The sequence below is a fragment of the Anguilla rostrata genome, chromosome 7 (genome assembly GCF_018555375.3).
Source record: "Anguilla rostrata isolate EN2019 chromosome 7, ASM1855537v3, whole genome shotgun sequence".
Lineage (NCBI taxonomy): Eukaryota > Metazoa > Chordata > Actinopteri > Anguilliformes > Anguillidae > Anguilla > Anguilla rostrata.
In genome coordinates, this window is record NC_057939.1 from 16745691 (window position 1) to 16773410 (window position 27720).

Genomic DNA, 27720 nt, shown 5'->3' on the forward strand with positions numbered 1-27720 from the left:
TGTGACCATTAAACTATCCACATTAAGGGCTGTGGCCCATAAATTACACATAAGCTGTCACCAGTGAAACATTAGCCAGCATCATAGCTGCAAGCCAGTAAACCACCATCAGCAAAGACCGTGACATGCAAACAAGCCTCAGTAAGAACCATGACTAAAAATCCATCACTATAAAAGATAATGCCAATACTCCATTCTCTATCATGTTCAACTCTACAAGGGACTCCAGGTCATTTGTGCAAACTACAAATCTGACATGTAAGGATTCTACTTGTAAGAACCCTGAACAAGCTAAAATGAATACTAAAAGAAACCCAATATACCAGTCCTTGACCCACCACCACCAATGATGTAACTGGGATGTCGCATAGGTTGGGGTGGGGGTGAGGAGTTTGGGTCCAGTTCAATGTTTCAAAGAGTCATTTTTAAATAGTCATTCCTCTCCTAAACAAGCGGACAGACTGTGGCCATTATGTCCTTTCTGTAACAGCAGATGACTCACTCAGAGTCCTTCCGATTGCATCTCCTCCAAGTGCCACATGAATGAGTGACCACTGACCTTGGAAGGGTCATCCCTGCTGGGGGAGAGAAAAGGTGCTGTCCCTTGGGCCTGCATTCACTGCCGCTCCCCACAGACAACTGCACGTATCCACACAGGAAAAAAACACTTCACAAATAATCTGCCAGATTAGATCCGTCCCAGAATGCCTCATGTTCTCAGCCTTCAAGGGTGCAGCTATGTATTCCTTACACTTTAGGCCAGTTCAACAGAATGGCCCAGCATGCGACCAGACTCTCCTGCTGTCATTCATCAGCCCTTCCAGCTCATCAGCCACCCTTCTTGTCACCCAGGAATATATAAGGGGCAGACATTTTATCCCGGTCTTCATTCCCGAAGACACCATTATCTGAAGATGGCAAGGCTGACTCTCACCTCTTACACTGTTGTTTTTGCCGTGGCGCTGCTCTCAAAATGCTACACGATGGCCGCCTCCAGCGCTATACCCACAGGAAAGCAGGACGAAGGTAGGGCAGAGCAGGTCTTGAGTTCAGTCATGGGTGGAGAGGCAATGGCTGAGAATTCCATCGATGCCCTGGCCTCCAACCAGAACCCTACCTGGGACAGTGGCCTGGTCGAGGAAGAGGGGAGAGCAAAGAGCTTCGTCACAGTAAGTTTCAAATAACTCCATCATGCTCTCCTAGTGAAACTAAAAGACCAGCATCAGCCTCATCCACATCTCCAGAGCATCTTCTAGTAGAAGAGCTATATAGTATAAGACCATTATCATCATCACTGCCACCATCAGTTTCCTTCAGGAGTCATTTTCAGAAGTGTGAATTCAGGTAACTCTGATAGAACAGCAGGAAGGAAGGAGCACATGATGTCAGCTCTCGTCTGTGTTAGTTTTACTTACAAATTAAGTCCGCTTAATGTGCATCATTTTAACAATGTTAAGGGACAAGAAAGGTGCATATCAGTTAGTAGTTTTTCTTATGTTTTTGTTGTGATAACACAACTGTAATTGATACAGCCAGTTTGTGCAACCTGCTGACATCAGGCATGCATTACACTGGCATATGGAAGTGCAGTGATGAACAGTTATATGATCTATTTCTGCCCTGTAGAACTTTGATCTGAAAGGACTCTCCAGGGGTACTTGGAGCCCTGCCCTTCTTCAAGTTCTGCGCTTCCCCAAGATAAAGGAAGTAGGCGCCACGTCACCTGAACAGATCAATGTTGAAGAGCGCAGAGGGGCAGACGAGCAAATCTCCATTCAGAGGAAAGACTTCACCAGTGAGTACTTCACTTCTTCCCCCTCCATTTCCTCTTCCTTAGTCTTGTTGCCATAGAACTGATTTAGTTTAATGTTGTTAAATTGTTTACTGGTAGAGAGGGGCCAGTAAGCCATGTTTATCTCTAGCCATGTTAGATAATGACCAGGGTACTGGACCTCAGAACTGTAGGACTGCTGGACTGTAATTCAGAGGTGGCAGGTTCAGTTCCCAGGTGGGGCACCAGCAGTTTACCCTTGAGCAAGTTACTTCACATGAATTGCTTCAGTAAATATCCAGCTGTATAAATTGATTTTTGTCTAAATCTGTTATTCAGCTCAAATCTCCTCTACCTGGCACACTGGTTAAAAAAGGGAATTACACGCTAAACTCAGTGTGGTGAGTGACACCTATTTTTCCCCCCCCACAGTGGCCAAAGATTTTCACTGCCAATGTATTCTTCTTCCCCTCAGTGCACAACTGCATGCTGGGAAGAATGTACAGACCGTGCTGGCAGCTGTAGGAGAGACGAAGCAAAGTACGGTCACCTGGAACCCCGTTCCTGGCACTCTTTATAAACAGACCCATGGTATTCCAGAGGAGTTCTGACAAATAGTAAAAACTGGACATGTAAAAGAAAATAAAGTTTAAAAGTTTAATAAAATTATTTGGAAATGTGCAAACAAAGTTGTACATTGATTCAAACAAAGCTATAAAAATATGACGCACATCAACCTTCAGGCAGTGCAAGCCTAAACAAGGTGTTGAAATTATCCCTGTAAATACAGCAAGCTTCTCCACACATCCATGATTTAACAAAATAAATTAAACGAATAAAAAAATAAAAATTCAGTCCATATTTCTCAGCTCAAACACAAACCTTGTGTGCAGCATTCACCCCAAACGCACACTACTCCCCATTTTCCATACTAATGGAGACTGGTTGAAGACTCTAGCGCCTCAGTATGCAATGCCTCAATTAAAAACCTCAACTATTAAATGCTCAGGAAGAAGACCACACCACTTACACGAGAGGGGGAGCAGAACCTATAGCGCTTCCAAGAGAGCGGGAACACAGCCTGTAACACCATTCTCTGTTCCCAGCCTTACAAAGAACAACTGTGACTGGGTTATGGAGCGGGCTGCTCGGATTACAAACCACGTCAACTAGCTCAGTCCTAATAAGTCATCATTACAGCGTAAAGAGGAATGATGGGACACCAGATACACGCAGAGGCCGCTGGGCTCCCCTGTGCTGCTCTACAGCCTGAGGAAGCCTGTCAGAGTGGTCTGGCCAGCGATCAGCTTCCTCTTCTTGGCCGCGTTGGAGGTCCTCCCCGGCGCTCGGGGGGGCAGGTCCGAGCTCGGGGCCTTCGCCGTGGGGCCCGTCTTTTGAGGCGGCCCGTTCTCTGCGTCGTCGCTCCGGTCCACTTCCTTTCTCTTGCGTGCCTTGCTTCCCGCCGGACCACCCGCTCGGGTGCCTCCCTTATGTGACGCGGGGTCCGGGGCCCCTCCGCTACCCGCTGCACGAGGGTTGGCACAGCGCAGCCCCAATGCTGGCCTCTGGGCAGCAGCTTTCCTGTCTGTACCCTCCAGCTCCACTGTAATCTCCCCTGGGGAGAGGGGCAGGAAGGAGACATGTTTGTAAAAAATTTTAAAAAGCTAAACGGAACAAAGGGAGAGAGAGAGGCAGGCAATCGAGAGGAGAGTGCAGAGGAAACTGCTGACGTCAGCAGTCAGCTTAAAGCGCCATGTTTATCCTAAAGACCCGCAACTGAACAGGTGTCATATAACTTGATGGGCTACTGATGAATTCTAGAATAGGAGAGGGAGAGAAAGAAGCAGAAAGAGAGATCACAAAGAGGTTTATTGCAGTGGTGGATTGGCCAAGATTTACAGGATGGGGAATGGGGAATCGTTTAAAGGGTGATGTAAAGGTTCGGTCCCTGAGCAGGGTTCAAGTCCCTGGCCGGGGGGGCTGCGGTTGGATATCTGGACACCTGCCTCAGTGTGTGGCGTCAGAGGAAGCAGAGGCCATCCCTGGGGTGGGTTTGGTGTGAATGGAAACCAGACTCCGTTTCAGAATGCAGTTGGCGGTAAAATGAAGGGGGGGTAGGGGGGGGTAGGGTGAAGGACATGCCATATCTTCTGTAGTACCTGCTGCTGTGGCTGTAACGGCGTCCGTAGCGGTCTTTAGCTCGGCCTCCTCCTCCCCTCCTCTCGGGGCGGCGGTGCGTTTCGGGGCCGGGTGCACGCAGGTCGGGGCCTGGCTGGCACTGGGGAACTCCAGCACGCGGTTGAGCGGCGGGTCCTCGTCCCGGTACGTGCAGGCGAACTGAGAGCGGACGGCCTTCCGCTTCACCTGCGGGGCGGAGGGAGGAACGCAGGCCATTTTCACGCCTCATTGTCAGCACAGAGATTTCAGATCGCGGTGTAATGAACCGGGATGTTTTGGCAGGAGAAGAAGCCAGTTTCACACCCACAACTGCATGCCAATATGGAGAATTTGTTGGTCTTGGATCCCCTGAAAACCCACTTTTTTAGATCTCGTTCTGCTTGCGTGAGAACAGTTGTGAATATATATTTTTTTTATATTTTACTATTTTTCCCCCCCAATACAAACACAAGACATGCACACACAGTATATGCACGTACACACACAGCATTCCTGCAGCAGCTCCCCAAAACAGAAACACCGCTGCGTTTCCTCAGCGCTCGTCTCCCCCAGAGCACAAAGCTCCTGATCTCTTCAGCCTCCATCGCACTTCATTGCCTTTCATCCGGGATTACTCAGAATCCCAGGGTTTCTCACTCCGAGTCTGTCTGCAGCAGAGACCCAGACATGAACCGGGCGCAGGCAGTGCCAGACAGAGGATCGATAGGCTGCGAGCAGACGGATAAAAGCACTTTTCAAAAGAACCCCCGAAAAAATAAATAAAGCGTACAAACGGCTCGGAGCTCGGCTGCCCGACTGCTCGGGAACTAAGCCCTGATGGAAGCAGGGCCTCGCGGAAAATCATCCCGCTGCTCTTTCACACGGGCTGAGGCCTCTGCGGACCGCACAACCGACTCCCACAATCGCTTTGAGGTGCCATTTCCAGCCCAGGTGAAAATCACCGTAGTGCAAGACAAAGAAATTGGGGGAGGTGAGGGGGCTTCACTGTTTACCCTTTAAATGATGAAATGATAAGAATTAAGTAAATGTTTACGCTGTTCTCAACATGGTTAAACATTAATTAAACATTAAATTTGCTCATGCTCTTAAACTTGAAAGGTATCCACAGATTCCAGTTGAAATACTTCCCATTTTAAAGTTCAGGACTGACTCTCTCATCACCCCGTTTGGTTGTGGTGAATCTACCAAGGAGATCCATGAATTAGGTTTGATGGAACATCTTTGCATGTTGGTGTAAAGATGCATTGTTGGCAGTTGGATTTTATTTTAATTTGGCATTGAATTACTCTATAGAAACAGCAAATATATGGTATCATACTTAGGGAAACATTTAATCGGTCAAGAGCATTAAGCAACCCTTCTTAAAGCCAAAGCCATTCACCTTCAAACTCAAGCAAAGAAAACAAAGTTTTTTTTTTTTTTTTTTTTTTAAAGCGGGGAATAATTCATGTATAAAGTTCTGGGATACATCTATTTTAATTAAAATAAAGTCTTTACTGCCCACAACACCATGCAAGCACCTGTATTTCTCATGAATTTAAATTTCATTGAATTCCTAATGGGTTACAATCAAAGTTAAAGATCTACCCATGTCTGGACCATCCCTTAAATAAACTAAAGAACAAAAATGGCTCCGCTCATAAATTGTAATTTGTAGTCAAAAAAAAAAAGAAAAAAAGATTAATGTTTTACCTTTCAGAAATGCAGTAAATGAGGGGAACTAAATCTCAGCATGTCGGCGTAGTTTGACGTCATATGAATAACCTACTGGGATAGTCTGGGCTTAAATCCTTCTGCAGAAGGGTGAAGTAAAGATCACTGAGATTCTCATGCTGATTGAGTCACTCGGCTGATTAATGGTCTTCAAAGGAAACCAACATTCTTTGCATGGAGGTGTGGAAAACGGCAAGAAGCTCATGGTCCATTAGAGAGCACTAAAACAGTTTGGTCCCTTTCAGCACATTGGAAGTGCCAAAGGCCCATTATAGAGCAACTGAGCAGCAAAGGGCCCATTACAGAAGACTGAAGGAATCACAGGCCCATTACAGAACAGAGAACGAGTCACAGGCACATTACAGAATAGAGAACGAGTCACAGGCACATTACAGAACAGAGAACGAGTCATGGGCCCAGTACAGAACAGAGAACGAGTCATGGGCACATTACAGAACAGAGAACGAGTCACGGGCCCAGTGCAGAACAGAGAACGAGTCATGGGCACATTACAGAACAGAGAACGAGTCATGGGCCAGACAGAACAGAGAACGAGTCCTGGGCCAGTACAGAACAAGAACGAGTCATGGCCAGTACAGAAACAGAACGAGTCACGGGCCATTTCAGAACAGAGAACGAGTCATGGGCACATTACAGAACAGAGAACGAGTCATGGGCCCAGTACAGAACAGAGAACGAGTCATGGGCACATTACAGAACAGAGAACGAGTCATGGGCCCAGTACAGAACAGAGAACGAGTCATGGGCACATTACAGAACAGAGAACGAGTCCTGGGCTCAGTACAGAACAGAGAACGAGTCATGGGCCCAGTACAGAACAGAGAACGAGTCCTGGGCCCACTACAGAACACAGAACGAGTCCTGGGCCCAGTACAGAACACAGAACGAGTCATGGGCCATTACAGACTGCTGGAAGTCATCCGTTTTACATCCACATTTAATACATATGAAAAGTGTCAGATGCAGGTTTTATTTCTGAATGAATAGGGCTGGTTTTATTAGCAGGCAGATGTGTAAATACTTTCACAGCCCAAGTGTGATACCTTCACAGCAGCAGGCTAGTCTCCTGGCAGGAGGAACTTGGCTGTCTGGGCCAGTTGAAACGGTGAGAATGACCGAACTCTTAAGGACCTTACACATTTAACCACCCCCACACCACCACTAGTTTTACAGTCCCAGCTACTTTGCGAAAGCTAAACCGGACCAATCCTTTCAGAGATACGGTGGGTGTATTCAGCTCAGAGGAGAGTACTGTGCTTATGTGTGTTATGGGGAAAAGGGGCACCGGTACCAGTGGTACCGTGGGTTTGATTTGAGATTCTGTGCAGTGTGCTGTGGGAGATCGGTAGGGACCGGTACCGTGGGTTTGGTTTGGTCTAGCTGGTCCTGGACGCGGAGCTTCAGGGGTTTGGGTGAGGAGCCAGTGGGAGCCTCTGGAGATCTAAAGAGACAGGAACAGGGGAGGATGATGACTGCATCAGGGCCAGTTTGCCAACTACTGCCTATGAATCAAAGCAAAGAGTTTAAAATGTGAGGTCCACCATCCGTACTATGAAAAATGAGAAAAACCAGAGTGTACAGCAGTGGGGGAGGATTCCACAGCAATGGGGACACGAGGCTTAAGACTTATTGAAGCCTGAACAAGTTGTAAAGCCTCTTTAATATCATGACTTAGGAATAACAGGAAACATCAGCTATGCCCATCTCAATGTCAAGGATTCAAAAGGCCCGTCAGCAGTTATGATGGCACGTAAATCAGAGAAGACATGGCATACCGGAAGAGCATGAGGATACTGGTTCCTTCTGTCCCACTGAAGGCATCCAGCTCTCCAGAGAGCAGTGCTGCCTTGTTCCTGCATGGCGGAGCCAAAGCCTCCTCATCCAGCAGGGCCACGAACAGCTTCACTGCCTCCCGACCTCCGTACGCCGTGGCGTGGTTAATGGCGTACGCCCTGGGCTGAGAGCAATGGCAAAGAACCAACATGAAACCAGCAGTGCTGCATTCTCCAAACCAAGGACTCAACACATCGTTAGCCTGCTAGCGCGACACACGGATGACCGAGACAGAGACGAGACCCCGTTACCCGAGCAGGGCTGATCCCGGTGCTGCAGGCCTCCTCCCTCTGAGCCGCGCGGATCCGGACGATGCTCTCCTTCAGATCCCGGGCCACCTCCTCGACAGCCGCGCCCACAGGGTCCCCGCTGCTCCGCCCCTTCAGCAGAGCCGCCCGTATGCTGGACACGATCCTGGCCCCCGCCTCACTGAGGAGAGACGAGGCGGAGAAGAGCCGAGCGGACACTCACTCAACACGGCAAATGAGCCGTGCCAGCAAAGAACATCTTCTGCCTAGTGTGCACCTCCATGAACAGATGGAGAATGTTGCAAGGATTGGACAGGCCTACATACAAAATGGAGGTATTATTTAGAAGAGCAAAGAAAATTATGATTTCAAATGAATAAATAAAGTCCTATCTGTACAAAAATGTGCACACTGGGCACCACAAGATTAAAAATCTTCAAACAAATGCTTCAAAATCCTTCTATTCTTACTGAAATAGTTCCCAAGGCTCATAAAAGCCCCACATGACAAGAAGGAAAGGTGAAGTGATAACATCAGCCCCAGAAAGGGGGAGGACATCCGAAAACACATGGGGAAATTGAGTAAGAGCACAACTGGAGATGTTAGGTGTTTCTCCAGCTCGTTTTGCATTGAGACGGGTCTTGTTTTGACCTGATAACACCGCCTCAGGATCAAACCGAACCCAAAAACATTATGAAGGATATGGGAATAATCATGAAATAGCTTAATGTCTTTAGAGATATCAGTTTCTTGAAATCAAAAGAAAAAGGGGTTGACCAAAGAGCATGTTTTGTTTAAAATGTACTTGATGCAATTCAGATAACTTTGGAATTGTTAAAACGTGCTTATCAAAAGAAGGCTTCCACGAGGCGGCAATCATTAAAAGTTATTTGAAGAGAAGGGAAAAAATAAGCTATATAAAAACAAAGGTGGGTCAGCGTGTAACCAAGGGCTCAGAAATGACTTCTCAAAGAACAGCCTCTTCAGCACACAGGGAGCAGGAAAGCCCTGCCTGCTACCACTCCAAATACCACAATCTCCCTGACCCTGCCCATTACAGCACAATGTCCCCTAACTGAACCCTGCCCATTACTGCCCAAAACACCAGACTCCCTAACCCTGCCCATTACAGCACAATGTCCCCTAACTGAACCCTGCCCATTACTGCCCAAAACACCAGACTCCTTAACCCTGCCCATTACAGCACAATGTCCCCTAACTGAACCCTGCCCATTACAACACAATGTCCCCTAACTGAACCCTACCCATTACAACACAATGTCCCCTAACTGAACCCTGCCCATTACAACACAATGTCCCCTAACTGAACCCTGCCCATTACTGCCCAAAACACCAGACTCCCTGACCCTGCCCATTACAACACAATGTCCCCTAACTGAACCCTACCCATTACAACACAATGTCCCCTAACTGAACCCTGCCCATTACAACACAATGTCCCCTAACTGAACCCTGCCCATTACTGCCCAAAACACCAGACTCCCTGACCCTGCCCATTACAACACAATGTCCCCTAACTGAACCCTACCCATTACAACAAAGTCTCCCCCATATACAAGCGAACCCCACCCATCACTGTCCACAATGCCACAGCCCCCCTAATATACAAGCAAACCTGGCTCATTACTGCCCCATATGCCACAGTCTCCCCCATATACAACTAAACCCCACCCATTGCTGTCGCAAAAACCACAACCTGCCCTACATGCAACCAAACGACAACCATTACTGCCCTAAACACCTCCATCTCCCCCAGCTGAATAGTGTCAGCTGTTGTTACAAACTCCCAACGTCACCTGCTTCTAGCAAAATATTGACCACCTGCCCTAAAAACCCCAATCCTGCTTGAATCAAAACATGCACTGTTCCAGCCTGGAGTGGGACAAGGAGATGAGAATGGAGACAGAAAGGGGCGCGTACCTGGGGTCAGGTATGTCTCCGAGAAGCTCTTCCAGGCGGTCAGTGAAATGCACAAAGTCTGAAAGGCCCTTCACGTGCCTCCTGAGGGGGTCCGATTCAGAGGGGGCGTATCCCCTCCCCCCCAGCTGGATCGCTCTCACGAATGACGTCGCTGCCTTTCGCAAGAACACAACGAAATGTCAGCAACACATCACTGCTTTTACAGTACAGACCCTGAATAGTCACCTCTTTCTAGCGATTATAGTGCTAAGCCACAAAGGAAAGATTTGCTTGACTTTTTCCAAATATATAAGCAGGAAAATAAAATAGCCTTTTAATGCAATGTAATGTCTGAACATTAGCACAGGAGGTCCGACATGGGTGGACTGCTCAGTAGAAGCATGCACTTCAAGTTCACCTTGGACCGGCAACCGACTAAGTGGTTGCACCACTGATTGTTTAAAATATAACTGGCATGTTATACACTCAATAAACATGGTCTCCAAATGACAAATATCAAATCAATCTGTACCAGGCAGCATAAGCACTTTGTTCCTTTCAAGATAAAAAAAAGCTCAATTATAACCTCAACTGAATAAAAAAGGCTTACCATCATAATATTTGTTTTCCTTGGTATTTCATGTATAATTGAACTATTAAAGTGATTATATTGCATTCCAATTGTGATTATACTGCTTTCTTTTCTTCAACAATTGTGCATGAATTTAAGCCACAAAGCAATGAGGAGGTACACTGTATTTAGCAGTAAAGCAGTGCGGTGGGGTTCAAAGCTGTACAGTTATTCTACTGTACCAAACCAGACTCCAGGAATCAATGTTAAAAAAGGTCAAGAAACTCCCCATTAATAAGCATCATAAACACTGCCCTCACTCACCCCACTATAACCACACTCCCTGATCAGAGATGAAATGAACAGAATTAATGATCTAAATAATGAATTCTGCTGATTTATATAGCACATAAAAATGTAAATAACTGACATCTCAGTAGGGACCGATCCGACTGAGTTTTGGGGACACCGTTCCAACGATCCCTTCCCAAAAGTCCCTACTGCTTTTCACTACATGGGCTGGCGGGGGAACCACCGTTTCCCATCTGCAGGCATGTACAGCGCTTAACACTGGGGTCCTCCCAGCTGGGGCTCCCAAAATGAGAGATTGATGGCTTATGGGATAGCTTTGGAACCGACCCAATATCGCCGGCGTCCCCCTCACCAGGACAGGCTGTCAGTATTCCCTCACCAGGAAGAGAGAGGTGCTGCTGGTTCGAGCAGCATGCTTCAGGTCTGTGAAAGCCACACGCCCAAGCCCTCTGTTGGGAAGGTCTAGCGCGCGTGCCAGGGCCAGGTCATTCTTGGTGTTTACGAGCAGGTCCAAGTAAGAACAGAAGAGGCTCTTCAGCCCCTATCGTAACAGACAGAAACAAAACAAGTTGTGAAATGCATTTACAAGCACACATAGTAAAGAACAGCTCTGCCACCACAAGCCAACACATCCAAGGCCATGCCCTCACCCTAGAAACACAAAAGGTCCCCAAAAGGTCCATTACTTTCCATATAAAACAAAACGGAGGGATTGACATTCCATCAGTCCCCATCCTGCCGTAACTGCAATTCTCAAACTGCGACTCCAGCCGCTAACACATTACCAACACCATTAATATATTCTGCAATGTCTTTTTTGTGCCATATGGGAAAAACAAAGTGACCTTTGGCAGTTTTGACCGGGTTATGATCAGCTGGGTAACGGTTTTGATTTACCCCGTCCCGCACAAATTGCTGATCAAAATGGCGCAAAACCACAAATAAATCATCAGCAGGGCCAAGAGCAGGAGAGACTGGGCAGCAGCAGCCTCCGTTTTGGGCTGCAGCGCACCCCGCTTTAAAATATCCACCACATAATTGAATTCACATTTCCCTCTTAAATCAGAGCAATATGATTTAAGGGTCGAACTAATGGGAAGGAGATTGTTTCCAGAGTGAGAGCGGGTGTAGGCCAGCTTGGGGAAAGGACAGAGCCCAAAGGAGCAGTATTCCACAGCTTCACAGTTCAGAGCCCGGCTCTTTACGATGGAGAACTTTCGGTTACTGCACTTGACAGTTAGAGGGACTGCAGACCGGTCAAACTAACCCCTGAGATAACATACGGATATGGTGCCAAGTTAACAGCAACTGTAAAAGTGAATGGGCATCTTAGTACTATGGCAAATGGTAGAGTATGAAGTTATTCAGTCACACAACCTACAACACACTCTCTATGGATATGCCATTACCACAAAATGGAAAAATATAGGGGTTTCCTGTCTTTAACATATATTGGATCAGTATGGGGCTTCCAGCTTCCTGTAAAGTGAGCCGTCTGCTATGGAGTTAACCTGCTGTCATCTCTTGTCAGGCTATCAACTTTTCAGCACAATGAGTAGGTAGGTTTCACAAGAATAAGAGCTCTCCAATTTCCCTTTCCAGACACTACAACTTATGGAATTGAGACAAACCTGCCTGTAATGGGAACTGTGAAAAGAAGGGGTTACAGGGTTTACAGAGGCACTGGATGAGAATAACACAGGGCCTGCACGTCAGTAAGGTAGATTACAAGAACATTGAGCCTGTAAAACAGAGCGGATACTATGCATTTCACCTTCATGTATCATGGTCTGGGTAAGCATGGGGTTTACCTGTGAGCTGCACTGGCTTGGCTTGCTGGATGGAGTTTCTGGACAGGGGGGAATTGATTCGTTCTCGTCAAAAGTCTCCACGTCACCGGACAGGAAGTGCAGCAGCTGCACCTGGATGAAGAGTTGGACAAGGGTATACTCAGATCAGGTTTGCAGCTCCATTGCTCGGGATGGCAGAGCCGTCAGCGAATCACATAGCCACTCACATTGGACAGTGGGTTTTTTGGGTCTTGATCTCCCCTAAGACATTCATACATTGCATGGACATCTATCAGGTCCACTGTGTTGGTCTGCTTCAGGAAGGAGTCATACTCTTTCCGGATGATGTCATACTTCACAGGACGAGGGGACTCGTCTGTGGACAGGCAGGATTTATCCCGCAATAAGTGTTTCCAGGCACCGATGACATCACTCAGAGCTACTCCAAACTCTCCAGTCTCCTGTAGTAAGGGAAGGGATAGAAAACATAAGAGACTGGAGTCTTCCAAGACCATCAAGGGCAATGGCAATAAGGAGTCAATGTACCAGTTTGGGAAATTTAATTGAATCTTAAAAATAACTTCCACACAACAGCAGCTGAATTCTATAAACAGAAAAGAAAAACCAAAATGGGGAGGTAAGGAAGACAGAGGTGATTATTTTGATGGATTAAAAACATTGTCTGAATTCATATTTAGGAAATACATTCACACACAATCAATCACAATAACAAAACGATGACCTTTATTTTAATATGTTGCCACAGTAAGCACATTCGTGTTACTTCTCAAGGTTGTACAGCAGTATAATAAATTTGTTTGATTTGTAGCAAGGTTTTATACATTGATGTACCCAGAAATGCTTGACTTTCAAACATTTTTGGTAGGATGACTTCTTTTATAAATAGATGTAGAGGTGAACATATACAATAAGGAATGTGTGAAACCGGTTAAATAAAAATAATCTAAATTAACAAAAAAGAAAAAAAAATCATTCCTGTTGCTATTGTCAACTAAACTTTGTAAAAAAGTAAAGTTAGCTACTTCTCTCACAAGTTTCCACAAATTTTGGCCTTGTATCCTGAGATGGGACACTGTACTTTACGAACCACGCAGTACATATAATTAATCTCCAGTCAGTTACTGGAAGCTATAACTTTACTGGGAACAAAAGTATACCTCTTTGTTTAATTCGGCCATCACTAGCTGTAGGATTGTGAGCATTCCATCTGCGCCATGGATGGTAGTCCTCTCGGACTCCAGAACTCTGTGACATTCCCTTCTAAAAATCCGAACGACTGTCTTCAGGTTCTCTTCCAAACTTGCCATCGTCCTCTTATGCTAAGACAAAAAGATGAGGGGACGTTTCATTTAAATAACTAGCGGGTTATCAAAATATTTATTAAACTGAACTATATATGTATATATATATATATATATAGCCTATATATAAAGCACAGAACCCAACATTTACGGAAAACTAACTTGTGCGTTAGCTAGTTAACGATAGTTAAATAGCCCATTGGTACTGTACCCCATTGATACAATAAATGAATGCTATAAAAAATATTCAATTATTCCAAGTAAAATAAACACGTTGAAAAGTACCGAAGCAGTCCAAAAAGAAACGTGAATGCAACAAACTTACCAGGTGGTAAGTTGGTAGGTCCGATGCAGAGAGATCACAGTAAGGAATAATGTTTTGAAAATTTAAATTGCTCGGTCTCAGGATTTCTGTCCAATAAGAACACGGTAGTCTTATGACCCGGAAATCAACCAGTGGACCAATGACAAAGCTGCTATTTTGAAGCATGAATTCCAGGCGCGCATGGAATGGCTGTCTAGATTAAAGTAATGTAAGCTACCGTACTGTGATGTTCAGTGACATAAATAAACAATTGTTTTATTTTGTTATGTTAAAAGTAAAACGTTTGATATTAAGGCAAATTCTTGTTAAAAGAATATTTTATTAAAACGTGTTGGTCAGAACTTGACTGTTGATGTTAATAGCTAGCTAGGTAGCTAGTTAACGGTTAGCAAGCTACCTATAATTTCTGTTGGGTTTTCTTTGGCTAAATTGAGGATCAGCTAATACAGCAGGATGTGTTTTTCCATTAGAATGTGCTTTAAGTTGTGTAATCACAAACGCTGCCTAAAACTAGTCGCTGTTCGCTTGCCAAAGTTCAGATGCTGTGCCCTGGGATTTGATCCTGTGTTTTTAACTGTATTGCAAATGGCATAGTTTGATTGTTTCTTACTGAGCTCTGTAATTAACGGTAGTTAAAGTTTAATAATGTCAAGCCATGTTATTGCTGTCTGAACTCTACCGCGTACCACAGGCAACGCTATACAGTATTAGGCTACTACTCATAGTTGTCCGGGAGTATTGGATTCCGTATTGGATTTCCACACACAAACCGTTTTGCCAGCTAGGAAGCTTATCGTGTAGTTTGACCAATATAACCGTCCGTAACCAATACAACTCAATGTTAATTCTGGTCACCGGAACGTCAGGACTTCAGGAGTTATTCTTTGGTTAACGACAGAGCTAAGCTGTACAGTGTGTTTACTAAATGTAATATGAAATTATGGCTCGTTAAACAAAGATTCCTGGAGTTTTATTTCCAGAAAGTGATATAAAATGTATGTTTCCCCAGATATTTCCAGTTGCCCTGGAGCTTGTGGATCGGAAGTAGGCTTTATATTGAACTGTAAGTTTTCTCCCCACTTTAATTAGACTGTATTATTAACAGAGTAAGTTTGTAAATAATATATGATATGTATAATCATGGTAAGTATCAGCCTCCCTGCCAGTATCTGCTTATTTTGAGGTTATTTGGTTGTCCTTCCAGGTTGTTGCACATATATGATTTCTTTATTTCACTTCATCTATGGATTTTATGACAATCTGGCTTGTGCGTCCTCACTGGCCCTCAGAACCATATTATTTCAAGGTTAGATTATATCTCAATTCCAAGTGCTATATTGTGCATGTATTGTATTGTTCTTCAAGTGGTGTCCATTGCGGTGACTTGCACGTTGTTGCAACCTCACAGGCTATCTCAGTGCTTGTGAGATCATATTTGCATCATTATATGTCCAGTGTTTAATAAGTCTCATGGCCCCAGTTCCTGTTTTCTGTATATTGTATAGGTGGGTGTCCACCCATCCACTGAGGACTACCTTGTATTGAGTAATTGTAGTTTGGCGGGGCCTGGAGATTTATAATGCTGGTTGTTCCTGGTTGGAATGATGTCACATTTTCAAATGACTTCATCAGTTGATGCTTGTGACACAGTTTCACACATTGTAAAAGCCTCCGTCTGCGTGACCTGTGAACCCCTTGTTTGGGGTAGAAAAGCGATCGCGTTGCATGTGCCTGGAAAAGTTTCAGTCAGTGCATGTGCGGGTAATGTTTTTCCATGGCTGTGGCTCAGAAAAACAGGTTGGTGCCTGGCGTTGCTAGGCCGATTTTGCTTGGCTGTGTAGTGTTGATAACTTTCCGTGATTACCTTGCAGTAGTGGTCCTGCATATTGTCTCAGAACTGAAATGCAAGCTTACGTCTTGAGGCCTGGAGGCTCAGCCGGAACTTTCTTCCGTCATTACTCTGAGAGTGTGTGGAGTGCTCAGTATTTCTAACATAACACAGAGCTCCGCCGTAATGGTCTGTTTGACACTTAGAGTAAATGGCAAATGATCTGTAATGGATTGTTTTCCCGGAACACTTCTCTACATTCATTGACCTTTTTGCCTGGTAGGGCAGGGCTTTGATTGCATAGACAGTGACTGAATCAAGAACTATCAGAGGGATTTCCACGCCAGTCAGCACTGACACACTGGGGCATGAGAAATACCAGGTCATCATTGCAGGCTGTGCTGATTGTGCATTTGTCTTCCACAGGGAAGAAAAATCAGTGAGGATGTAGCTTCTCCATTTGATTGCATCTACGCCAGACAAAGTACAGAATACAAATTGCAAAGTGCAGTAACAAAGTGATTTCAGAATTAGCATAGACTGCTAAAAGTATGGGAAACCATGTTGCTTGAATTGAAAGGATGCCTGTTCAGTGTCTATTGGATGATGCTTTAACAGTTTTTTAGACTACAAGGGTGAGAGCATTGAAGTGTGGATGTGACCCTCTAGAATATAGATCAAATTAGACATTAAGTTGCTACAAATGCAATCCTCATGTTTATTTGTTGAGTAAGGATACGTATTGAGATATGAGTTTGAAGGGGGGTATCAGCTAATGGAAAGAGGTGGAGAGAGGCAGCAGCACTTCTGAGTGCGTACAGTCAGTCTGGTAAAACTGGGAAGATGGCAGCTGTTATTTAAATGAGTCAGAATGAGGGTACCGAGCAGTAGCTGTGGAGTGTAGAGGGATGCCGCCACATCACAAAGTAGTAGAAAAATGCAGTTTTCCTGCGGTGTGTAGAACTGAAGACCAAGGGGCGCAGGGGATGTAAAGGAAAAACAATCTATTAATTCAACAAGAAACGTTAAAGATTTCCTAGGTAATGCCAAAATTAAAATGTTTTTTTTTATTCCAAGGTTAATGGCAGAAATGGAGAGCAGTGAGTGTGAGATATCAATTGAAAATGCCTAACAATACACTTTTGTCAGAGAAGCGTTCTCACGGCATTGCTATTGACGTATCGGGTTGCTACATCATTTATATAAATATGTTGTGGTAGCTAGGTTGTCATTGCTGTATCAGGAGTATCAAGAAAAGCAACTGATACATTGGCCCGTGTTCCTGTGGTCTGACCAGACGATGGTCTGCTTGACCAACTGCATTTGGGCGCATTCGTATTGTGGTCTCTATTCAGACAACAGCTAAGGAGGCCATATGGCTGTATTTCATCAATGGTCTATTTTTCATTCTAGCCTTTTGGGAGTTTGTGATATACAGTAACTTCAACGCAAAAAAGATTTAAACGGAGCTTTAAATCAAATTACTTCCATCTTTATTCTAATTCACAGACCAATTCAGCACCTTTATTCTGAAAACCATGCAAGATGTGGCTGAGTAGCAGTAATGACATGAACCTTAGTCACTGAAAATTTTCTAAGAAAGACCTCTGCAGTATTCTGGATCAGCGGTAGTCATCAGAAAATCCCTGTTGATGCCATAGAGATTTTAACCTTGTTTCGCTAGCTTACGGTGTTGACCGTTGTTAACATGTCTCTTCCTACCTCTCACCCTGACAGGGGTGGTCAGGTGACAGGATGAAGCAGGTGGACGTTCGCGGTCCCAGCTACACGGTACCGTGTGAGGACTACGTGCACGCTGTGGAATTCAACCCGTTCGACAGCGGCTCAGCCTCCTCCCTCCTGGCCTATGGGGGGAACCAGTACGTGGTGGTGGGAACCTGCCGGTTTCAGGTGTGCCTGAGAGAAGCGTGGCGGCGGAGGTTCGGAGGCCATTTTGACCGAAGCGGTTGGGTTTGATCATCCTCGTCACTCAGTTTTTTGTGTCTGTGTGTGTATGTATGTGTGTGTGCGTGTGCAATTGTGCAGGAGGAGGACACAGAGGTGGATGGGGTGGAGTTCACCGTTTTGCGCGCCTTTCATCATGGGATACGCGTGGATTCATTCGCTTGGAGCCCTGAGACTCGACTGGACCAGCTTCCCCAGGTCATCAGGTACAACTGTCCTCCTGCGAACTGCTCTCTACACCTGCTCACGAGGTACCACTCTCCCGCTGCACTTGAGAACAGAGACTACAGTTATGTCTCTGTATGCCTGCAAAGCCTCTGGAACTGAAATGGACAGAGCATTCCTTCAATTTGAAGGCAGTTGATACCTGTCTGGCCCAGGACTGAGAAGTGCCAGCAGGATCCATTAGCTACACGATCGTTGGGAGCTCAGGATAATGGGGCTGTTTGCTTTCAGCGAAGGGACAAAAAGCTGGTGTACTTCCTGCGACTCGGCTATTAAGCCCTCAACAGACAGGCCGGGGCTTGCTTACTTAGTCGCTGCGGATAAATCTTCAGCAGAAAGGCCGCTGGCTCGAGGAGAGAGGCTATGGTTCCCTGTGGTTGAAGTACAGTTTGGAGAAAGGTCTGGTAGACCTCCTTTCTTTGAAAGGTTAAGTTTGCTGCATCATGGAGGGTGTGCGTAGCGTGCGCACACTCCTTGCGGTGATGGCGCCCCCGGTCGTGTTCCTTCCAGGAAAAGCGTGGCGTTCCCGCAGGCATGCCTGAGGCTTCAGGGAGGCCCGCCGCTGGGGGAAGGGGGCCCGGCGAAAGGGGGGAACCTGGGCGGCGGCCAGCTTCCCCGAGCCAGCGCGATGCACAGTCCATAGCGCGGAGCAGCGCGGTGCTGCCGGAGGCGGCAGGGACAGGGCTGGGAAACCTCTGCTTCTCACACGAAGGAGCAGATCTGACTGTAGCAGGACCAGACCCTCTCCTAACACAACCCAGCAGCAGCCTCACCTAATTCTACCTGTACCTCCAGTGTTCTAGTTTAAGAGGGTGTCACTAAAACAGTAATGATAAAGCTGCACCCAGTGAAATATATTGTTCTTCCAACAAACTAAGCAGTGGGCAATCAAGCAAACACTGCAGCAGCTTTGACAGTGTGCATTTTCAGACTGTCCTGCAGTAAGCTGGAGGAAACTGCAAATGCAAACTGGGGTTTGAGCGAGGAGAGTGAGAGTCTCCTTCAGCGCCCTTCCCATCAGTCCCATATTCAGACATTAAACATGCAGAGTGACTGAGCCCACTATTTAGATGTAAATGTTCTTGCTTATGTCTTTGTTTCTGCAATCTGCACTCGAGTGGTTTGACGTTTGAATTTTTAGGGACGGTATGTATTGTGTGTGTGTGTGTTTGAAGAGCAGTGCTTAGGGTGTGGTGTGCGTTGTCCGAAGTCAATAATGGTGTGATTCAGCGCTGAGGCTGATTAGAGGAAATGGCACCGGCCGTCATGTTTTCATGATTATCGTTGCAATTACAATCACTGGGGCAGTGTTTCTATGGATATCTGCCCAAGTCATTAACACACGCACACACATGCACATACACACACACACCACACTGCAGAAGTCATTAACACACACACCCACACCCACCATCCTGCAGATGTGAAAACGCGGCCTTTTAAGAGCCTAGATGTGCTGAATGGCCCGTTCCCACCCTTGAAATCTCAGATTGTTTGGATAAGCTTTCCTGTGGGTCCCGAGGCCTTGTTCATCAGCACACTTTAACCCCCCCCCTTTCAGGTTCTGCACCGCCGGGGCTGACAGGAAGCTGAGGCTTCTGACGTCCGATCTGCAGGACACGCACGAAATGAAGGTGAGCGGGCGACCCCCCGAACTGCCGCGAACTCCCGACTCTCCCAGCCGGGCGGCCGACCCTCGAGCGGCTCTGGCCACCCCGCACACCGGCGTAGCGTGCGGACGCTAACCTTTTGAACCGTGCGCGCTCTGCGCTACTGAAGCTCTGCAGAATGAGGCCGTTGACATTTGAGCGTCGTGTGAGAGAGAGGCTTTGTGGGAAGTCGGCTGTGGTGAACTGCCCATTCCCGGCCGTGCCCGACTGCATGTTCACGCTGGGCTGCGCTTCGGGAGAACAATGTGCCGAAGAGCGAAACGCCCTGCCTCAGACCCTCCACAGCCAGGCGTTCTGTCTGCGCCTCCTGTGCGCCTCCCGCTCTCTCTGTCTCTGCCACAACCTCCAGAAACTGAAAGACCCATATTTTTGTGTGGAGTGACCTCTTGCTGTAATAGATTCAAAGTGAAAGGTAAAATGGCTTGTTTTCAGTATAGCTGCTGTGCTCGGGCTTATGCAGAACACAGCACAGCCTTTTTAGATTGTATGTTTTTTTTGCCATTTGTCTGCTGCCATTGCAAGTAGATGCAGTTTCCAGCAATTCTGTTTCAGGCAGGATGTTATCCATACTGTATTTCTCCGGTCTGTGGGGCACTTCACTGTGTCACAGTAATGCACAGTGCACACACTAACACTGCACAGTGACTCAGCACACAACCACTGAAACATGACACACTGGCCCTAAACAATACTTAACACCAAAGATGTGCAAAGGGCATAGAGTCCACAATTAACCATGTGCTGTGGTTCTGAGATGTGACACTGTGTGCATTTGTGTTGCTCTTCTGACTAGCCTGTTCTGTGTGTGTGTGTGTGTGTGTGTGTGTGTGTGTGTCATATGTTGTTCAGGTGATGGAAGGCCACACTGATTATATCAATCATTTGGTGTTTGAACCAACAGAGGGGAAACAGATCGCTTCTGTCAGCGATGACCACACCTGCAGGTCAGTCCCGGCTACACATGCTCACCGATGCACCCAAGCACAAACGTGGTCCTAACATGCAGGGGCATGCGCACACACACTCACTCACACACATTCACTCACTTCACACACACACTCACACACGCACACACGCACACACAAACACATGCAACAGAGTTTCAGTTCAAACATCAACCAGTAAGTGGGGTCGGCAAGATAAAAGCTAATAACAAATACTCTCTGTAATCTCCATCTATTGGAGAATTTTTTTTAACCATATTCAGGAGGTTCTAGTTCTCAGTAATGATCATACAACATAAAGCACCGAGAGACCGAATCCCACCGAACGAGAATTTATCCTGCTCCAAAATCTTGGTGTAACCCCAGCCAACAGGAGATTGACATGAGCAGCAGCCACGCCCTGGGAGGTCAGCTCTCAGCGGTGGTCTGCTCAGAGTCCTGCTGTTTCCCTATGTGTGGCGTGCGCTGTTTTTGCCAGAACCGCTAGCGTAGTGGAGTGTATATTTTTTTGCACTTGTCACCCAGGAGGGGCAGTGTGTGAAGCAGAAGTACTCCGCCCCGGCCCATTGATGTGGGTAATGGAACTAGAGACAGAGAGAAATCTTTGCTTATTGTATTCGGCGGTGGGGTGAAAATGGAGTTCCCCAGCGATAGCCACTCTCACGCTCTTTGGCAGTCTATTCTCTCTGTAACTAGAACAAACGTAGGCATTCTCTCTCTCTCTCTCTCTCTCTCATACACACATGTGCAAATACCCATAATTCCTTCACATAATCATAGACACATTAATCATCCCACTGTCTTACACAAGACCTACTAAAATACTTCAGACTCCATAGCTTTTCCCATGACTTCTGCGACTATCCATCATGTCACAGATTTTATTTTGGGCTTCCTCTGTGCTCTTAGCAGGAGCACGGTACGGTTTAGAGTTTGAGGAGGCTGGGGGGGGGGGGTGCGCTCTCCCCACCAGATAAGAACGCAGGGGGCGGGGCAGCAGACACTCCTGCAGGAAACACCCGTTCCCCCGATCGGCCACGCTCTCCCCTCAGGCCAAAGAAAACAGAGGAGCTCTCCACCTGCAGGGCCCTTTCAGCCTCTGGCATCGGGAGAAACGGCGGGAGGAAGGCGAAGGGAGGCGAGGAATCAAAGACCGACCGAGTTTACAGAAGGGCTTCCAACCTGCCCGCAAAAACAGCTTTTGATATGAGCGGAGAAGCCGGCCTTGCAGTGCGTGAGCTTGTGTGCAAATGAGAGAGAGAGAAACCATTTTTGTGTGGACTTAAAAAAAAAAAAAATATATATATAAATGCATGTACTGTTAAATGCAGAAGTTTTGGGACGGTGATGTATGTTTTGTTGTTTTGGCTCTGTACTCCTGCGCATTGGATTTGTGATGAAAGGATGAATATGAGGTTAAAGTGCAGGCTGGCAGCTTTAATCTGAGGGCATTCACATCCATATCAGGTGATATGTGTGATAATTGCAGCCCTTTTTATACATAGCCCCCCCCCCCCATTTTAGGGGAGCATATATAATTGGACAGTTGGCTGCGCAATTGTTTTTTGGCCAGCTGTGTGTCTTTGCATCACAAGACAGCTGACAAAATCTAGAGTTGATTATTGTTTGTCTAATTTGCATTTTTTTCTGCTGCTGCCATCTCTCAACATGAGGAACAGATGAATGTTAACAACCGTAAAGCAGGCCATCATGAGGCTGAAAAATCAGAGTAAAAGGGTCAGAGGCATTGTGTGCGTGTAAATCCACTGTTTGGTACCTGGTTAGGAAAGAGGAAAGTGTAGAGGAAGAAGGTAACGTCTCATGATCCAAAGTACCCCCCCCCCCCTCACCTGTGAAACATGGTGGAGGTGTTGTTATGGCTTAGGCATGTACGGCTGCCACTGGAACTGGCTCACTTGTCTTCATGTGATGATGTTGATGATGTGCCTGCTGACAGTAGCAGCAGGACGAATTTTGAAGTGTACAGAAACATCTGCTCAGATCCAAACAAAACTCTTTGGATAGAGCTCCCAGAACTTTCCCAGTGCTTGGAAAGTTAAGTGTATTTGGGCAATTTCATAGCTGTAAATGTGTGTAGCTAATTAACTCATTTCGCCAGTTTGGCCCGTAATTGGCTGGAACAGAAAGCATCGCACACATGGGCCTCCAGGGACCGAGCCTCACACCCCTGCTGCAGCTCTGCTCAGGCTCCGTTTGCGTTAGATTATGTTTAGCCGCTATTTACTTGTATGTCCAGCTCAGTGAGTTTAAGGGACGGATTTGATGAAAATGTGCTTTTAATTTTCGCTTTGGTCGGGGGTGGGCTGTTTATATTTGAGAAAGCAGTTAGGGAGCAGCTCCTCTGCCTCACAGAAGTTGGACGGCAGCTCCTTCTGCGAGCGCTCTCTTTTCCCCCTGTTACATCAGGGAGAAGCGGGTCACCCGAGGCCAAGTTCAGTGGGTTCATACCCACAGAGAGGGCTGCACAGCACTGCCTGGTGGCACGCGGAGGAACAGCACATCGCTCTGTGTCAGGGACAGACCGAGCTCTCTGCATTGGCTTTGTATCTCCTTCATTTAAAAAAAATAAAATAAAAAATGTATTTCTGATATACAGCTCTGAAGTGAATGTCACAGATCTGATCTGATTGGTTTGTCCGCTGCACAGCTTTGACTGTGATTGGCCTCCGTGTTCCACAGCAGTGATGACAGGCGTATGATTTGAGTTTGTTTTTCCACTTGAAGGTCTTAAACTTTTCTGTGGAAAATTGAGAGATCTCCTTGATGAGTAGTTTTGTAGGAGAGGGGAATTAAAATGATTCATGTGACGGCTATTTAATGTTGGGCCAATCGGAATGCGCAACTTTAATGGTGATGGATGTACCCGTGTGAATAAGTTATGAATCTTATATATCTTGCACTGCCAGATAAATCTGATCACTCACATCCTACGTAACATTCTTCTGTTTCCTTCTGTTCTGGAGAGCCATTTATGTGCCAAGCACCCGGGGCGTGATATCATCTGGCCTCCAAATGCTTTCAGTTCCTTCCATTTATTGTATGTGGAAGTTGTACATTATTATTTGGCTCATTGTGTGGAGATGACATATCACACAGTGGCTCACTGTGAGGGCAGTTTGAGGCATTACGCTTCTGTGGTATAGAATGAGTGCTTGATTCAGTAGGTTACTGTGGTATATAGTGAGTGGTTGCAGTACTATTTAACTGCGGTATATAGTGAATGGTTGTAGCAGTATGTCACTGTGGTAGAGTGAGTGATTGAGATGGTATGTTGATGTGGTCTAGAGTATGTGTTTTTAGCAGTGCATAGCAATGAGAGAGAGATGGCTAATGTTGTGATTATGATATAGGCTAGTGAGTCGTATAGTAGTATATTTCACTCCAAGTGTAAGCACAAGTCTCCCAAATGTAAAGAGTCTCTCAGTTTTGGGACTAAAGCTTGTAGGACTGTCTGTTTGTGCACATTTGCATTGTTTACTTTATTTGGATTTATTTGGTGGGTCCCTCAATTGGTGCGTGTCCTGATCGGTCAGGACTCATAGTTTTTGTGGATAATAGTTGTTGAAAATGTTTCCACTGGGTGTCTCGTGTATAGAATCTGTGGTTCGATGGAGATCTCTGGTGTGTCAGTGGTGCACCCCTGTATACCCTGAGCATACATACTTCTGTCAGGATGGATCACTCCCGTTTCTATGGCGAGCTCAGGGGCCATATTAATAGAATGACTTTAGTGTGGAAAATAAGAATTGGGTTAAAGCCTCGAAGCTTTTTATAACTCTAAATTACACAGGAACAGCAAAAAGTCTTTGGTATATGGATGAGGATACCTTGTTGATAGAAGATGTTGAGGTAGAAGAATTCTAGGAGCTCATCTGTCATTAACAGTGGCAGCAAGTTCACTATTTATGTCTGAGGCAGAACATTCCCTATAACAAGTAAATTGCCAAGAACATCATTTAGATCAGGAAGGAATTTATGCCTGATAACATCAATTGCATTACGGTAGTAAAGAACTAATGGTATTGGTGGTTGAGTAGTGTTAGTTTTGCCTTGGTTTAGGGTTGGAAAACTTTTCGCTTTAATATTTGGAAGAGGGAAGAAAACTACTTTGTCCCTCATTATTTTTAGCTGGTATTAAGCTGTTTAATCCTTTGTTCTCTGGGCTGTCAACACCTAGGCCAGCTAACGTCATCATCCTTCCGCAGAACCAGCCCTGTCTCCAGAGTTTATTTTTAGCTGCGCCAGACTGTCCCCGTGGTTCTGTTAGTTTAGTGCTCCTTCATTTTCGTTCAATGATGCTCAACATCTTTAATCCTTTTTTCTTTTCTCAAAGCTTCAAACTGGGTTGTTTATCGGATTTCCAGCCTTCCGCTGACCTTTCCCTCCCAGAGAAAACCTATACAGTTGTACGCTCACCTATATGCACTTGGACCTATATTCCCTCTCATAACACGTGTATGTACGCTCTTATACTTTATTTGATGTCACGTTTCCTTTTTTGAACCTGCATATAGTTACCTGACCAGGGACAATGGAGCCATAATGATGATGAAATTTGGCTTATAGCTTCTGTCTGGATGAAGTTGCGCTGTATAATGGCACCCCGTATATAATGTCACGCCCATATAATGTGGAATCTTGTATAAATTCATAATTTTACTCTCTCCCCTGACTCTTTCCTACTTCATTACTGCCTGATTTCTGTACTCGTGTATGCTTCACACTCTCACCGGTGCACATGGTCTCTCTGGAACGCTTGTCTGCAGGTTATGGGATCTGGATGGGAACCTGAGCACCACCTTCCTGCTGCATTCTCCTGGCATGAGTGTGTGCTGGCACCCCGAGGAGATCTTCAAGGTGAGCATGGTCCGCACTGCTGCAGGTCCACCCCCCGGCCCTGAATTCAGGAGCACAGCGGAAACCCCGCCCACACAGTCTGTCTGTCGGTCTGTGGCGTTTGCATGGCTGAGCTGTGTGGAATGGCCCTGTCTCAGGGTAGAGACTGCAGTGCTGCCGTTTCTTTTTGTGTCTGACGAGACCAGAATGCACTTCTGAGTGAGGTCTGAGGCAGGTTTACAAATCAGAATTTATTTTTGTGTTTAATGTTTTGCTCAGTAGTAAATTGGTGATTAACTAGTAATGGATGGAGGGTTCTATGGTAACTGATGCATGCACACACAGTTCTATAGATACACAGGAATCTTTCATGTTTTCAGTTGTCTGGCCTGTGTAGCTTGGATTTATCTGTGTAACTGCATGTGTATCCCCGTCTCTCCTCTGCAGTTAATGGTCGCTGAGAAGAACGGGATTGTGCGTTTCTACGACCTGGTTACCCAGCAGGCCATTCTCTCCCTGGAGAGTGGGCTGAGCCCCCTCATGTCTGCTGACTGGTGCCTCACCAACACCATAAAAGTGGGCGCCGTGGCGGGAAATGACTGGGTCATCTGGGACATAACCCGCTCCAGGTAGCCCCCTATTACTGCCTGAGGCTGCAGCAGCTGGCTCATGTGATTTCTGCAGTTACATAACACAAGTTGATTGGACGTGTTGGGCTGCAGTGTGGCGATTTGTTCCCCTAATTTTATGCATTTATCCCAGTTACCCACAGGAGAAAAGACCTGTTCATGTGGACAAAGCGCGACTTTTCAGGTAAAAGATCCCTTTCATTGTTTTCAGTTGCGATTTTCTGTCTGCCTTTCATTTGCATGGAAAAGGCATGTTCTCTGTCTGGATATTCCATGGGCAATCCTCTGTCTAATGTTGTCTATGTGATTCAGTATTGCATGTGTGTGAGTGAATTGTGTTGCTTTATTTGAGTAGGATATGCACTTGTGTGTTTGCACTACTGAGTAGTGTATGTGTGTATTTGTTTGAGAGACTGTGCATGTGCTGTACTGTAGACGTGATTATGGTGGTGATGTTGCTCGTTCTCTCAGGTGGTGTAGAGCCAATGAGAATCTCTTCTCCACCACCGGGTGCCCGGGAAAGATCAGCAGCCAGTTATTGGTGCATCACCTTGGTCACCCACAGGTCAGTGTTTCCTGTTGATAGCTTGTGTGCGTGCGCGGGTGCATGCGTACGTGTTAGAAAGTGAGAGATGAACTCAACTCACCTTTTTCCACTTCTGTTGCAGCCTGTGATGATTGGAACATCCTCTGTTGGGGCGGGGCTAAGCTGGCATAGAACCCTTCCGCTGTGTGTGGTTGGTGGAGACCAGAAGCTGTCATTTTGGGTGACAGAGATGTAGACTGATTTGTAGACAAATGCTTTAGAATTGAAGGACCAAAATGTATAGGCTTATTCTGTTTGTTTTTTCAATAAAGTTATTTTCAGTAATGAATAGTGCCCCAGTGTAATCGTGATTATGAAGTATGAGTACAAACACCGATACACAGACAAATATGGGCACTCCGTGTCACACATGCACACGTGCACACACGCACGCACACAAAGGAGAATGGTTGGTTGACCCATTTTTCTCAGAATCATGGTTCTCAGTTGTACCAGCACACAGTGTTCTGCAGGGCAGTAGGTTTATCCTGAACCAGTGTTCTGCCAACAAACAGAATACTCCCACCCCACCAAAAACCTAACAATGCTAGCACACCATTTTAACCATTGAAGGCTTTGTGTGCACAAAATGCAATCAAGTTAAATTCAGTCACAGCCAGTGTCCAAGATTCGATTTTCTTGTACTTTATGAAATACACTGCAGAAATAGCTATCCAGAAGGTAAACCATGGTTTAATGGTTTAATGAGAGGTGTTCTACATATTTTTGCAGAATGGCAGAAGATGTGTAGATGTTTTGGTGGAAAGAAGCTGATTTTAATGGTCTTATTTTTCGCACAACATAAACCCAAAGCTTACATTCTCAATTCAGTTTGGCTTCTCAATATGGCAGTGTGTTCACTCCAACTCGAAGGAAACAGCACTTGTTAATATAGAATTAGAACAAGACTCTAGATCCGTCAAAGTTCTAATTAAGGGACTAATCAAACGGGCCTCTGGGTTAGTCAGCCAGCTATAATGGAACCGTTATAGGCAATAGCCCTGGTGTGCTA

General features: G+C 45.9%; 3 protein-coding genes across 9 annotated transcripts; 2 read left to right on the plus strand and 1 right to left on the minus strand.

Moving 5' to 3' along the window:
• Positions 1-873: 873 nt before the first annotated feature.
• Positions 874-2603, plus strand: pmch (pro-melanin-concentrating hormone). 2 transcript variants are annotated; one of them, XM_064343256.1, is made up of 4 exons: positions 874-1169; positions 1627-1795; positions 2204-2217; positions 2249-2603. In XM_064343256.1, the coding sequence occupies exons 1-4, from the start codon at positions 915-917 to the stop codon at positions 2294-2296; spliced, it is 486 nt and encodes a 161-aa protein (XP_064199326.1). In that variant the 5' UTR covers positions 874-914; the 3' UTR covers positions 2297-2603. The 2 variants fall into 2 exon arrangements, with proteins under 2 accessions (XP_064199326.1, XP_064199327.1); XM_064343257.1 differs by lacking the exon at positions 2204-2217 and having other exon boundaries at positions 2247-2603.
• On the minus strand, positions 2415-14142 carry parpbp (PARP1 binding protein). 2 transcript variants are annotated; one of them, XM_064343246.1, is made up of 11 exons: positions 14005-14142; positions 13536-13697; positions 12585-12818; positions 12379-12489; positions 10947-11108; positions 9706-9860; positions 7768-7945; positions 7459-7640; positions 7043-7124; positions 3931-4135; positions 2415-3386 (listed from the first exon to the last, which is right to left on the minus strand). In XM_064343246.1, exons 2-11 carry the CDS (start codon positions 13683-13685, stop codon positions 3034-3036), a joined length of 1812 nt encoding a protein of 603 aa, XP_064199316.1. In that variant the 5' UTR covers positions 13686-13697; positions 14005-14142; the 3' UTR covers positions 2415-3033. The 2 variants fall into 2 exon arrangements, with proteins under 2 accessions (XP_064199316.1, XP_064199317.1); XM_064343247.1 differs by lacking the exon at positions 14005-14142 and adding an exon at positions 13965-13988.
• Positions 14106-26997, plus strand: nup37 (nucleoporin 37). Of its 5 annotated transcripts, none has more exons than XM_064343253.1 (11): positions 14106-14212; positions 15014-15067; positions 17580-17743; positions 17879-18003; positions 19584-19656; positions 20542-20636; positions 25424-25514; positions 25941-26122; positions 26256-26306; positions 26594-26687; positions 26791-26997. In XM_064343253.1, exons 3-11 carry the CDS (start codon positions 17588-17590, stop codon positions 26902-26904), a joined length of 981 nt encoding a protein of 326 aa, XP_064199323.1. In that variant the 5' UTR covers positions 14106-14212; positions 15014-15067; positions 17580-17587; the 3' UTR covers positions 26905-26997. The 5 variants fall into 5 exon arrangements, with proteins under 5 accessions (XP_064199323.1, XP_064199320.1, XP_064199321.1 ...); XM_064343250.1 differs by having other exon boundaries at positions 14107-14212; positions 17570-17743; XM_064343251.1 differs by having other exon boundaries at positions 14114-14207; positions 17570-17743.
• The last annotated feature ends 723 nt before the right edge of the window (positions 26998-27720 follow it).